This window comes from Mchenga conophoros, linkage group LG6 (assembly GCF_057382185.1).
Source record: "Mchenga conophoros isolate Kocher_MC1m ecotype Shallow Benthic linkage group LG6, M_conophoros_male_GT1.1, whole genome shotgun sequence".
Lineage (NCBI taxonomy): Eukaryota > Metazoa > Chordata > Actinopteri > Cichliformes > Cichlidae > Mchenga > Mchenga conophoros.
This window is the reverse complement of record NC_140531.1, coordinates 13,416,984-13,429,559: the sequence shown is the minus strand read 5'-3', so window position 1 is coordinate 13,429,559 and position 12,576 is coordinate 13,416,984. Positions and strand designations below refer to the sequence as shown.

The 12,576-nt window shown below is 40.7% G+C and overlaps 1 protein-coding gene across 1 annotated transcript in view; it reads right to left on the bottom strand.

Annotated features, from left to right (window-relative positions):
- LOC146572252 (uncharacterized) overlaps positions 1–12,576 on the bottom strand; it is a 47,510-nt gene that overhangs the window by 3,136 nt on the left and 31,798 nt on the right. The window contains exons 36-64 of the mRNA XM_085276287.1: positions 11,691–11,744; positions 11,535–11,588; positions 11,343–11,450; positions 11,169–11,258; positions 11,018–11,071; positions 10,099–10,206; positions 9,806–9,913; positions 9,659–9,712; positions 9,517–9,570; positions 9,040–9,147; positions 8,911–8,964; positions 8,764–8,817; positions 8,620–8,673; positions 8,482–8,535; positions 8,250–8,357; positions 7,188–7,241; positions 6,600–6,653; positions 6,463–6,516; positions 6,191–6,244; positions 6,000–6,107; positions 5,862–5,915; positions 5,541–5,594; positions 5,351–5,458; positions 4,233–4,286; positions 4,087–4,122; positions 3,922–3,975; positions 3,452–3,779; positions 3,201–3,313; positions 2,962–3,030 (exon numbers count right to left, since the gene is read on the bottom strand). Coding sequence (XP_085132413.1) covers positions 2,962–3,030; positions 3,201–3,313; positions 3,452–3,779; positions 3,922–3,975; positions 4,087–4,122; positions 4,233–4,286; positions 5,351–5,458; positions 5,541–5,594; positions 5,862–5,915; positions 6,000–6,107; positions 6,191–6,244; positions 6,463–6,516; positions 6,600–6,653; positions 7,188–7,241; positions 8,250–8,357; positions 8,482–8,535; positions 8,620–8,673; positions 8,764–8,817; positions 8,911–8,964; positions 9,040–9,147; positions 9,517–9,570; positions 9,659–9,712; positions 9,806–9,913; positions 10,099–10,206; positions 11,018–11,071; positions 11,169–11,258; positions 11,343–11,450; positions 11,535–11,588; positions 11,691–11,744 — 2,310 coding nt within the window. The remainder of the gene's footprint in view (positions 1–2,961; positions 3,031–3,200; positions 3,314–3,451; positions 3,780–3,921; positions 3,976–4,086; positions 4,123–4,232; positions 4,287–5,350; positions 5,459–5,540; positions 5,595–5,861; positions 5,916–5,999; positions 6,108–6,190; positions 6,245–6,462; positions 6,517–6,599; positions 6,654–7,187; positions 7,242–8,249; positions 8,358–8,481; positions 8,536–8,619; positions 8,674–8,763; positions 8,818–8,910; positions 8,965–9,039; positions 9,148–9,516; positions 9,571–9,658; positions 9,713–9,805; positions 9,914–10,098; positions 10,207–11,017; positions 11,072–11,168; positions 11,259–11,342; positions 11,451–11,534; positions 11,589–11,690; positions 11,745–12,576) is intronic.

The following is a 12,576-nucleotide window of genomic DNA, read 5'->3' as shown; positions in this document are numbered from 1 at the left end:
TCCAGACGCTTTTCTTTGCAATCTCCTTTGACCGCTGGGCATTTAAGTAGGTTACATTGTTGGTTCTACAAATGTTTGCCCTAGAAGTGTAAATCAGAATATGCACACAAAAACTTGTTAACCAAGCTTCCTAGCCTTAAGGCCCTTTCACATCGGACGCAGCACACGCAGCGCTGTGTTCTGAAACCCATTCGTGTCTATAATGGTTTCCTGCTGCGCCGAGCAAAGTGCAGCACAAGTCAGAGAGACACATGTTTTGAAATGACAAGAAACGGGCACATCTAGTACACGTAGAGTACTAGTTTTACAAACCAACTTTCATACCTCTTAGCTTTTTTAAACTGTTATATTATTTTTAAATTTAAATTTACCACACAACTGTTGTTTAACATTAATCTGAAGTTTTCTTTGAGCTTGTTTTTCCAAGTCTACTACCCTTTGCAGAATTCTGAACTCGTAAAGACAAGAATGGAGCAGCACCTGCGTCCCTCCAGGCCACAGCAGTTCATTTGACGGAGCAGCACACATTCAGATTTTTGCCCTCACCTGAATCCTCCCTCACTAAAACTTAAAAAAACCAAAAAGCATTTTAATTTCTCCTCTTTAACAGTCTTAGCTGGGCAGCTTTGGCTGCACAATTATTCTCTGTCTTCACCTGCAGACTTCTTCTTCCTCTTGTTGGAGTTAGCAAGTTTTGCAGAACATGCTGCCTATTCCGCTATTAACCGCTGGACTTTCCTTTTACTTGACATGATAAGTACGAAAGTACCATAATTAGCATAAAAATGTATGTTTATTTTGCAGTTGAACATCAAGGACACAAACCTATTCAAGCTTTATTATTATTATTGTTGTTGTTATTATTATTGTTATTATGATATTATTATTATTATTATTAGCTTTTAATGCAGCCAATTTTCCCATGAGAATAGCCAGCTAAGGTAAACACATGCAGATGTGAATATGGTTGCTATTACAAATACTATGCACCTGTCTGCAATACAGACAGATAAATATTTTATTATTGACAGGGTTGCTGCCCCTTACATCAAACCAGAAAAAACACATGGTCCCCATGGATGTTCATGAGAGGTTAGCTTTGACTTTTAAATAATTTTAAGTTTCAGGATCTTTGCAGTAGAATGCAGCAGCTATAGTCACAAATTGGCTTGCTGCAACACACCAATGATTCTTTAGGTGAGCCAAGCGATTTTAAAGCCAGAGTGTGTTTCCATCCCATCTCTACAGTACCACAGTAGGCGGACAGGATTTCTGGAGAAGTTGGAACTATTTCTTAGCAGGAGTTTAAAGCCATCTGTGTCTTTGTATTCATTTAAAGCTGAAATCTAAAATTGTGGATAACAAAAAACCTCGTCACATATCCCACAGTATTTATTATTTCCCCACTGGCCCATGCAGTCTGCGCAGTCCACTCAGTCAAATATTTTGGGCTGCACGTCTGCAGAGGAGTATTCATCCACCCACACAGATTTATGTACATGATGAAATGTGCGTCACTCTGACGTTTGCATGCAAAAAGCATGAACTGGCCTTTAGTGAGGGAGACAGTTCCTGGTGTACCCATCACTGATACGATTGCTGCCAAAGTCTAAGTCTAAATCAGATGGTTTGGAATTACTCATGAAATCTGTAAGATGCTTAGACCAGATTTACTTGGTTCGACAAATTAACACGATGTTACAATAGCAAAAAAGCAAAGACAAAGATGCAAAATATTACAAACCTTTCTAAACTTTAAATCTGTGGGTAACAGGTGACCTGTACCACTTGTAAAAGTGTTTACAGTCAGATCCAGAGCCTTGATGAAGATACTGTTAATGTGTGTAAATTCACCCCAGATGTTTTTGTGTGTGTCTTTTTCACTCTGTGGCTGCTGGATCAATGTTTTAATACTACATACAGAACATTCAGACATGAATCTAACAGATATTTCAATATGTTAAAAACAACTAAGAAAAAAGAAATGACATGAAAGTCACTCTTTGTGCAAGTGCTTCTGAGTAAAGGCGTCAAAGACTTTTTCACTGTGTACTGATTTCTGTGTAGAAATGTGACTATAAGTGTGATTTACTATAAGTACCTCTGCTCACTGTAAAAAGTAACTTGACTCTCTGTAAAAGAGGTTGCATTATTGAGGCATCATCCACCGACACTCCGCGTTAACTACAGTTCAATTAAGTTCAGCTCTGTTTGATAAAAACAGTGTTACTGAGAGCCAGAAATATGTGGGGCTTGGGTCTAAACATGCAGGGTGAGGACTCTGAGTTAGACAGCCAAAGCTTTGGCACAGGACTCACAGCTTTGAGCCATCTGCCTTACTCATTCTTATAACTAACTTGTTCTCTTTGTTATTTAAAATTAATGTTATTTTAAGTAAATTTACTGGTCCTTACATAGGCATTTTGTACCCTACTTTCTAGCTAACATTCAACAATCCAATCAGTGCATCAAGGTTCAATAATTTGCCCAAGAAAACTTTGGCATGAAGACTGGAGGAGCCAGAGATCGAATCACCAACCTTCTAATGAGTAGATAATCTGGTCTAACTCCTAAGCCGGATGAGGTGAAAAAAATAAGACATGCCTTATTTCACTATTAATTTAACTCAATGTGAGGCTACAAACTTTAATAAATCACGTTTAATCATTTAAATCCTATCCTCTCAAAATGTTAAGCTCTGGAAGAGAATCCCAGACAAATATTTATGTGGAGAGGCCAGCTACAAAAACATCCTTCAGTTGCAAACTGACACTGTGTGTCTTTAGTAAATACCAGCAGCAGCTTTTCTTATGCCAAAAGAGGATTTTGTGCTGGCACAGTCTGTTAGTAAATCTGCCCCAAGTGTCTCTAAAATTCAGAGTTTCTTTTAAAGCTTTGCAACTGGCACTCATCCAGATGTGTTAAGCCCAACAAATATGTGCAATAATCATCAAACTATACCTTTTTTCCTTTCCTGAATTGACTGTACCATCTGCCAGGCTTTTCCTCTTTCCAGGATGCTAATTTTACCTAAAAACAGACAAACAAAAGAATCACCTCCAAATTCACACAGTCAGCAAACTGGTGATGACTAAATAGTGTTTACATCATGCAGCTTTTGATACAGCCTCCTGCTTATTTTTAATGTTAATCGTATTGCTCCAAAAAAATAGCACACTGTGTTATTTATGTAAACGAACCGACTGGAACTTCTTGTCGGGGTACAGACACGTCTCTCCCTGTGCGGTGAAGTTACAAAACACCTTGAAGGAGTCTCTATGGCAACCCTGGTTGGGATCTATCCAGTATTCGCCTGGATAGAGAGACAAAGAGAGGACCTCAGGGGGGCCAAGGCCACAGCAGACAGAAGCAGCAGAAAAAATCTACAGATTATCTTGAAATGAGACAGCTGTGCTCAACAGATGGCCAAGAACATAAACTGATGAAGTACCGTTGGGGAGATCTGGGTGGAGAAGCCAAAGCTCTTTGCAGGTGCGGGCGGGGCTGTGGTATGTCCCTTGCGGGGTGCGCAGACCTTCTACTTCGACTTTCATCGAGGATAGAGAGGCAAACACTTCCTCCATGCCTTGGCCCTTCTTTTCGTTTAGCTGGCTGTCCTGCTCCGCCTGATCCCCTTGCATCATTTCCTCCTCTCCCCCACCTATGGCCTCCTCCTCCCCATCCTCTTCATCTTCAAGTGCAGCACCATCCACCCAGGAGTGATTTCTCCTCCTTCTGCCTCGTTGTGGCAGAGGGACCACACCAGCTGCTGGTAGTCCCTGAGACGGAAGTAGATGAAAAGACAGAAAGAAGAATGGATTGAAGTAGACAAAAAAAGAAGAGAAGAGTCCAGATGCACATGGATCAATGGCAAAGTAAACAAAGGTCATACGATTCTTGAATGAACTAAATATTACTCACTGGGAGTCCTGGAGGTCCTGCGGGCCCAGTGTCTCCTCTAGGACCAATTGGACCCTAAATGAGCCACAAAATGATCAGTCTTTCAGTTTCAGTTATGAGTAGTTATGGTGTAATATAACAGCACTGAATAATTCAGTTGTGTGAAATGATGAATCTCAGAGTTACCTGATTTCCTTTAGAGCCCTTCTGACCAATCACACCCTATGAGAGAAATGAGAGAGCAAAAAAGAGGAAACACGGATGCACTGTTTCAGAAATCTCCATGCTTATGTGTTTATAAGTCATGTAGGAAAATAATCGTGCAAACTCACAGACAGACCCGTAGGACCAGGTGGACCGTGAGGACCTGATGAACCAACTGGACCCTAATATTACACAGTGGGGTGAACATAGTCAGCAGATTCCTTTTACGTGCAGTTAATTATCAGAATAATACTGGAAAGCTTGGGATTAATGCCAAATGATATTTGTTTAAACCGATTAAAAGTATATAGACATTAAAAATAATGATCATGTTGTAGTTAATAAACAGATCAGTGTCCGCAATCATCAGTCATACCAACAATTTATCAAGTGATAAAAAGTGACAGAAATATGTTCTTATGATATTTATGAATTGTTCTTATTGTTAAAGCAAGTTGTTTCTTTGGTTTAGCGCTACACACTTCAAAAGGTGCAGCTTTTACTTTGAAGGTGAACTGTCTCTGTTCACCTTCAACAGGCCGATCCGCGCTAACTCGCTAACGGAGATTTTGCCGCGTTAACGCGGTTGTGGCATTAACGTCATTTTAATGAGATTAACACTGACAGCACTAAATAAAACACTTGTATCTAAGATTTTGTTCAAGGTTGAAAAAGTATACCAAGACACTCTGCCTTAAAATCCTGTCGCTTTAACTACATTTACATAATTATTATGTGGCATTAAACCTTTCATATAGTGTCTAAGTACAGTAAACTTGACTTCATAAGTTAATGTGCCAAACATGTAATTTAATATTTGCTAAATTAGATATTACTGCCATTAAATTAAAATGATGTGATACTTTTATAAGTGGTTATAGTAATTATTATCACTATTATCATAAATAATAACATTTTGTAATTTTATCCCATTGGAAGGTGGTTGCTAGGTAACATCATGACATTATAATATCTGAAATAGATAAGAACCTTCAGGGACTAAATATGCATTTTCTTTACATTTATATAACTGGACAAATTTCAGTTCTTTACTCACTCTATCAAAAACAGATACTAAACCATTGTTTATAGCAAACTTTATACTTTGCATATCATCATAAAGCTAAAACTGTGACAGCAGCATCTAGATGTCTCCATGATTTGATACTGGACTTTCATGATACACCTCTACACATCTTGTGTTATTTGCTTGCTTGGAGAGTGTGTTCAAGCATTTTTTAAGCACCTCATCTCCCTTTGGACCCAGTAATCCCTGGTTTCCTGGTAGTCCTCTGTCACCCTTCTCTCCAATGTCTCCTGGTGGCCCTATCAGACCTATTACACCACCATGACCCTACAAAGATATCAGAGATGAGGTCAAAGAAAAGTCCCAGTAAAGGATAACTTGAATATTTGTGAGTACAGTATGAACACACCTTGTCTCCCTTCTTGCCGGGGTCTCCCTTCAGTCCTGTTATACCCGGTGGACCCTGAGGAGATGAAATGATGAGTCAATTCAATCCACTTCAATTTTATTTATATAGCGCAAATCACAACAACAGTTGCCTCTAGGTGTTTTATATTGCAATGTAATGTTAACCTTTATAGTTCGGTTTTATGTACTACACACACGTATTTTTTCTTTTAAATTATCTTTAGAATAATATGCAAAAACATCAAACTGTGGTTTTAATGCAAGATGGAAGCGTGATTTTGTTGAAAACTTCTCAGATTTGCTATTTGATGGGTTATCTTACCATGGGACCTGGTGGTCCTGTCTGGCCTGGTGGTCCATTTAAACCCTGCTCACCCTGAAAGAAGACAAAGAAATGATTGAAACATCATGTATTCCGTGCTTTACTCACTCCTTCTGTGCTTTTCCTAAATTAACTCACTGCAGGCCCGGGGATCCCTCTCAGACCCTGGGGACCAGGCTTGCCAGGATGCCCCTGGGCTCCCACAGGGCCTGTCTTCCCAATGGGACCTTCCAATCCCAGAGCACCCTGCAGTGACAGAGAGCAAGTCAGCTTTCAGGCACTGCCAGTATTTAGAAGTTATTATTGAAAGACTTGTTTCAAACTCTCACCTTCGCTCCTTTCAGGCCTGCTTTTCCTTCCTTTCCTGGTTTCCCCATGTGGCCCTGAAGAACAACATTTTAAAACATTTTAACCTGAATCTGTCATAAGGGTGCAGTCATGCACAAACACACACACACATACGCACAGTGAGAATGCATTAAGCAAAAATACTCCCAACCTCTGCCCAACAGCAGAAGTTTTAATCTTCAGATTTAACAGTAAATAGAAAATGAGGTTTCTGCATGCAGACAAAAGAACATCATAAGAAAAACAGACAGACCCTTCGCCCTGGAGGCCCAGGTGGTCCAGGTTCCCCGGGTGCCCCTGGGGGTCCCTGGTACATTTAAAGAAAAAGGTTAGCTGGTCGGTCATTATGTTGCGTTTTCTTTTGTGTTCATACAGCAGTCTACAGCTTACAAGGTTTCCAGGGTCTCCTGTGTCTCCTTTAGATCCAGAGAGGCCATCAACACCCTGATGGGGGAACAAAGATTGTGAGCAGAGGAACACATAACAGCTTTAAAAGCAATAAAATGGGAAAAAAATAAGAAAAAAACTAGCCTGGTAGATGTCTGACTGAGAAAACAACAACTACAAAGATGTTACATAATGAGGATTTTATGTACTTTAGTTTCCAGTGGAAATATAAGAGCTCACGAGGAGCTTTGTTTCTCCACAGATCATCTAAAATATATGTTTGCCTGGTGTTTTCAAATTTAGCTCGGATGTAATTTCAAAGTTTGGTTTATTCCACATCTCCCTCTCTATGGGTCCTCATATATTTTTAACATTTTAGTTTGAATTCATTCAAATTCCAGGAAACTGCAAGTGCAATGCAACCGACAAAGATGAAACATTGAAGTCCTTTAAAAAAATAATGACTTTTTATCCTAGAAAGCTCTTTTTTGGTGAGTCTTTGTTCTGTAAAGTGGATGCATCAAACAGAATGAGGATGATAGATCAAACAGAAGAGAAGGAAGAAGAAGAAAACAAAGAGCAGACACTCACGTTGGGTCCAGCTTCTCCCTGCTGTCCAAGGTCCCCAGTCAGACCTATAGGACCCTGCGGAGAGTGAAGGAGAAGCGCTACTACACCAACATGTTGTACATCATAGAGTGTATTTCATAAATGATTGAAACAGTGCATTCGCTACAAAGTATACAACACTTTTAAGTTTTAAAGTGAGATTATTTCTCTTTCTAATCATGTTCTTTATGAAATACTCCTTGAAATGTTCCGTAACATAATTTTTCTTGCTTAATTGGACTTTACTTTGATTTTCTGACTGTTTATATATTATGGAAATTAAATACAGCACTGCGTTGTGAAGCTTCTGTCTCTAAAGTCTTAAGCTAGTAGTAAAGTCTTTAGCTAATTGCTAAATGCTTTTTTTGCTAGCCTTATTTTTATAGTTCTTTCTGAGGCCCATATTCATCAAGGTTTGATCTGCTGTGCATTAAGAGATGCTCTACTGAATACCTTGATTGTAACAAGTAGTTTTTTGAGTTATTGTTGTCTTCATATGAGCTCTGATTATTCTCTCTTTTTGGCATCAACAAGGCGTTTTCAGAAAACTGCTGCTCACTGGATATTTTCTCTTTTTCAGACCATTCTTTGTCTGGAGATGACTGTGTGTGTAAATCCCAGTAGACTGGCAGTTTCTGAAATGCTCCAGCCTAATACCAGCCTATCTGGAACCATCAACAAATCTACATTCGAAGTCACTTAGATCACTTTTGCTATCCATTCTGATGCTCAGTTCTACATGCCTAAATGCACTTCCCAACAGTTCCCGACATGTGACTGGAGCATTGAATATGTGAAAAGATTGTGTTAATAAGCAATTGAACAGGTTTCCAACAAGTGGTTGGAGTAGGAGTAGGATTTCCTGCTTGTCTAGTACATTAAACAGTATAGGAAGGGAAGAATGTTAGGGTACCACAAACTATATTAAACGTAATCAGGCAATCAAAGATTTTCATAGTGTATTACAGTGGTTTGGGTTGACTAGTATTATAATACTGATAAACACTTAAATAGTATGTTTTTTTTGTCATGAATGTCGCTTACAGCATTGCCTTTGGCTCCATCCTCCCCTGGGGTGCCTCTAGCTCCTGGAGGACCAGACATTCCTGGAGGACCCGTATCTCCCTTCTCCCCTTGTTCTCCTTTTGCTCCCTAAAACAACAAAAGAACAGAGTAAGTGATCATCTTGGGTATGTCAAAGGAAAAGAGAAAAAAATTGAGTATTATAAATGGATTAAAGGATGTCCGTGCCTTCCAAATAAGCAAACAAACTCACTGGCTTTCCTGAAACACCAACTGCTCCAGGATCACCTGCCTCACCATCCTCACCCTAAGAGGGAAGGCAAATTAGGTGTAAGATCATCTGGAAAGAGCATCAATATCTAAAAGCTGTTTTATTTGTTATTTTCTTTACCTTCTCTCCAACAACACCTGGCTGCCCAATCATCCCGGGACGACCAGGTGGCCCCTGTTCACCACAGAGACTTTTTAATTTCATCAAAACGTAAATCAAGCGCTTGACTAAATGCAGATCCACAAATATGCCTGTGAGACTTACCTGCCCCCCAATAGGTCCTTGAGATCCAGAAGGTCCTTGTTGTCCAGGTGGACCCTAAATTATGTGATGAGACAGAAACAAGTTTACTGATTATAGAAAATGGAGTGGAAAAAATGTGGCAAATAATAAAACAGATTAAGAGCTCACCATCAGTCCCACATGGCCACTCTCGCCTTTTTCTCCTGGTAGGCCAGGCATGCCCTTGGAGAACACATACAGCATTATATGACGAGAGTGCAGACTTTATTGTTTGCCTTCATAAAATAAGAGTCTCACCTGTAATCCTATTGGTCCTGTAGAGCCCTTGAAGCCTCTGGGACCTTCATCTCCTTTGGGGCCATACATGCCCTGTTGGCCCCGAGGACCTGGCAAACCATCTAGACCCTGTTATGCAGGGGAGAGTGAGAAATGTCTTTATGACTGAAATTGTTTATTTAACTTTCTGAAATGATGTAATTCCCACTAAACCTGTTTGACTGAGAGAGACAACAAACTGTGAAGTATCAGTACAAAGTACCAAATGGAAATAATTTATGAAGGGATTGATCTGATGGGTAAATTATTTATACGTCAGCTGTTTGGTACCCATACTACTGGTAAGAATACAATACAGTTTCATCATGAAATACACACCACGGTAAATAAAAAACTACAAAGTGAAAAGCTAGCTGAAGAATTGACACTGACAGTGTAAATTGAGACATTTCAATTTTCAAAACCCTCAAAATGAAAAAATGAGAGAAGCAAACTCACCGGAAGTCCAGGCTGACCTATCGGCCCCTGGGGGCCAGTAGGCCCTGGAGGCCCCTGTGAGGAGAGAGGGAAGATGAAACAAACATGTATGATCATGTTTTTGTGCACTATTGAGTATGTACGTCTGCGGCTCCAGACTCACTCCTTCTCCTTTGTCTCCTTTGCTGCCTTTCTGTCCAGGTTTTCCCTGCTCTCCCTGTGGACACATACAGAGGACACAGCTTATAACAACAGTACAGACACATACTCACCCATCCCCTCCGGCTCATACAGGTGCATTTGGTTTTACCTTATCCCCGTCCTCTCCTGCAGGTCCCGCAGTGCCCATTGCCCCAAGCATCCCTACAGGTCCCTGGTCCCCATCCTGACCTGCCGGTCCTATTGGACCCTTCTCTCCCTGGGACACAAATACACACATTTAATTCCTGTTATTCTGTACAAAAACATATCAATAGTAAAAACTAACAATCCAACCAAAGACAGACTACTTTGATGGATCTTTGTTTTTCATCCATGCTGCTTATGAAAATGGACCAAATGGGCAAATATAATTTAAGAACATAGAAGATTAGATGTAATTACAGGCTCCCCCTTCTCTCCCATTGGTCCAGGTCCTCCAATTGCTCCGGCCCTACCAGGCTGTCCAATGGCACCAGCTGGTCCTGGAGGGCCCCTCTCACCCGTTGGCCCCTGGAAACAATCAGTACACCATGTTGACACTTGAATGCTTAAAAAACAGGGGTTTTTTTTAGTCATTGTAGGAAAATAATAGCACTTGACATAAATAACATATATGCCAAATACTATTTGAAAAGTGCTTTTGGCTTTTTCTTTTTAGGTTTTACTTCAACCACACATGCACATTGGAGCTACAAACTGTGTTTGCTAAGGCAGCAACATGAATGACTTGATGTTTTCTGGTTTGGCTGTTTTAAAGAAAATGATTAGCTTTTTATTGGGGCAGGAGAGTATTTGTCATACAGTCACCATTTCTCTCAGGACCATTTTAGTTGAGATCGGACTGTTTTATCCATCTGCAGCAAATTATGTTTGTCAGTATATTCTGCCAAAAAGCAGGAAAGCAACAGCAAGAATCCCTGACAGAACAATGGACATTATTACTTTGATTGTCAGCAAGGGTTGAGCCACAAAGTGGCTTGCACAGGCAGTAGCGACTGTATCTATCAGTGTGCCATGAGTGTGATTTACCAAGAGGAAGCAAAAAAAGGGTAACAGCTGTGCCATTAGCTAATGTAGGACTGCATTAAGATCTGCTGGGATTACTAACCACGCTTGACTCTGATACTTGGGTTTGTATTCAAGATCTCTCAAGTGGTTTCTCTCCATTGTGTCATTTCTGTCTTTGTTTAATTTTTTATAGTGAATATGTGAATCGGAAATCACCTGATCACAGTCTAGCAAAAATGGTTAAAATGTTTGAAATATTCTACTTTATAACTATGCAACAAACAGAAACCCAGAAGACATGCTGTAGACTCACTATGGCTCCTGGTGACCCACGAGGTCCCGATCCACCTTTCAGACCAGGAGGTCCCTGGAAATATCACACATCATTTTGAATTTATATCTTATATTATTCCTAATCTTAAGAAAGTAAGAACTAAATATTAATGTGTGTGTGTGTGTGTTACCATAATGCCCGGGGCTCCTCTGCTCCCTCTGAACCCTTTCATGCCTGGAGGTCCATTTTTCCCAGATGTCCCATGTAAACCGGGGTCCCCCTGAGAGGAAATGAAAAGCATAGTGAAATTGAAGCATGCGTTGTGTTTCTATCATACACTGTGGACCTGCGAATGTGGACTGACCTTTCCACCTTCCTTCCCAGCAGTCCCAGGTAAACCATGCTCTCCAGGTACACCTGGTGCTCCTGGGTGACCTCGGTCCCCTGGTGGGCCGGGCTCTCCTGATTTGCCCTGAAAAAAATATAACAATGTGACTGGCTCAGTAATACCAATGAAAACATTCAGCACATGAAGGATTCACACTTTCGTGCTTACCTGAGGCCCCACCACACCTGAAGGTCCTGGGGGTCCAGTCTTTCCTTGGAATCCCTGCAGCATAGAAAATATGGAAATAAAGCATGTTCAGATGAGTTTTTGTGTGTGGGGAGACAAAAAGAACATCTTTAACCAACGACCCATGACCTCACTCACCGGCTCTCCTCTTTGGCCTGGGTGACCTGGAAGCCCATCTTTCCCAGCTGGACCCTATACACAGAGACACTTGATGAGAAATGAAGCTCAGGAAGTTAAATATGAGGTGGTAAAATACCCTTCACCTTCAACCTTTTAAACAAGTCATGAACCTGGTAATAGTTTAGAGTGTAGAATATCAAATAATCACTTAGAGGTCAAATTCATCTTTGTTTTGTTTACTGTACAGAATTTCAGCTTGATCTACAAACTCGGTTTCCTCCTAACTTGGTCTATTTTCTTCTTGCAAGAAGAAGTTGTAAACAGCAATGAATCAGTTCTAAATGTACATCTATGTCAAAAAAAGTCTCCACAGCACCATTTGCAGTCCTGTGAAAAACTAAATGCACTCTTAATGCGTCCACAGGATTTAAGAGGATAAAGAGCAATCAGGAGCAGGTAATCAAATGCACTTGATTAAATGATCATCAACAAGCACAAGCACCTCTATAAAAGCAGATGTTTTGGTAGTTTAATGGTCTGGTGCATTTGGATATGCGTTAACATAATACCACAATCTTCCTGGGAGTGGATGTCCTAGCAGATTCACCCCAAGATTAGACTCTGCAGGCCTCAGTTAACAGGTTACATCTTAACATTCATGACTTTCTAAAAGAACGTTTGCAAAGTTCATCCATCCATCCTCATCCGCTTTGTCCGGGGCCGGGTCGCGGGGGCAGCAGCCTAAGCAAAGAGGCCCAGACCTCCCTCTCCCCAGCCACCTCCTCCAGCTTATCCGGGGGAATACCAAGGCGTTCCCAGGCCAGCCGAGAGATATAATCTCTCCAGCGTGTCCTGGGTCTGCCCCAGGGCCTCCTCCCGGTGCAAAGTTTTATCAGAATAAACC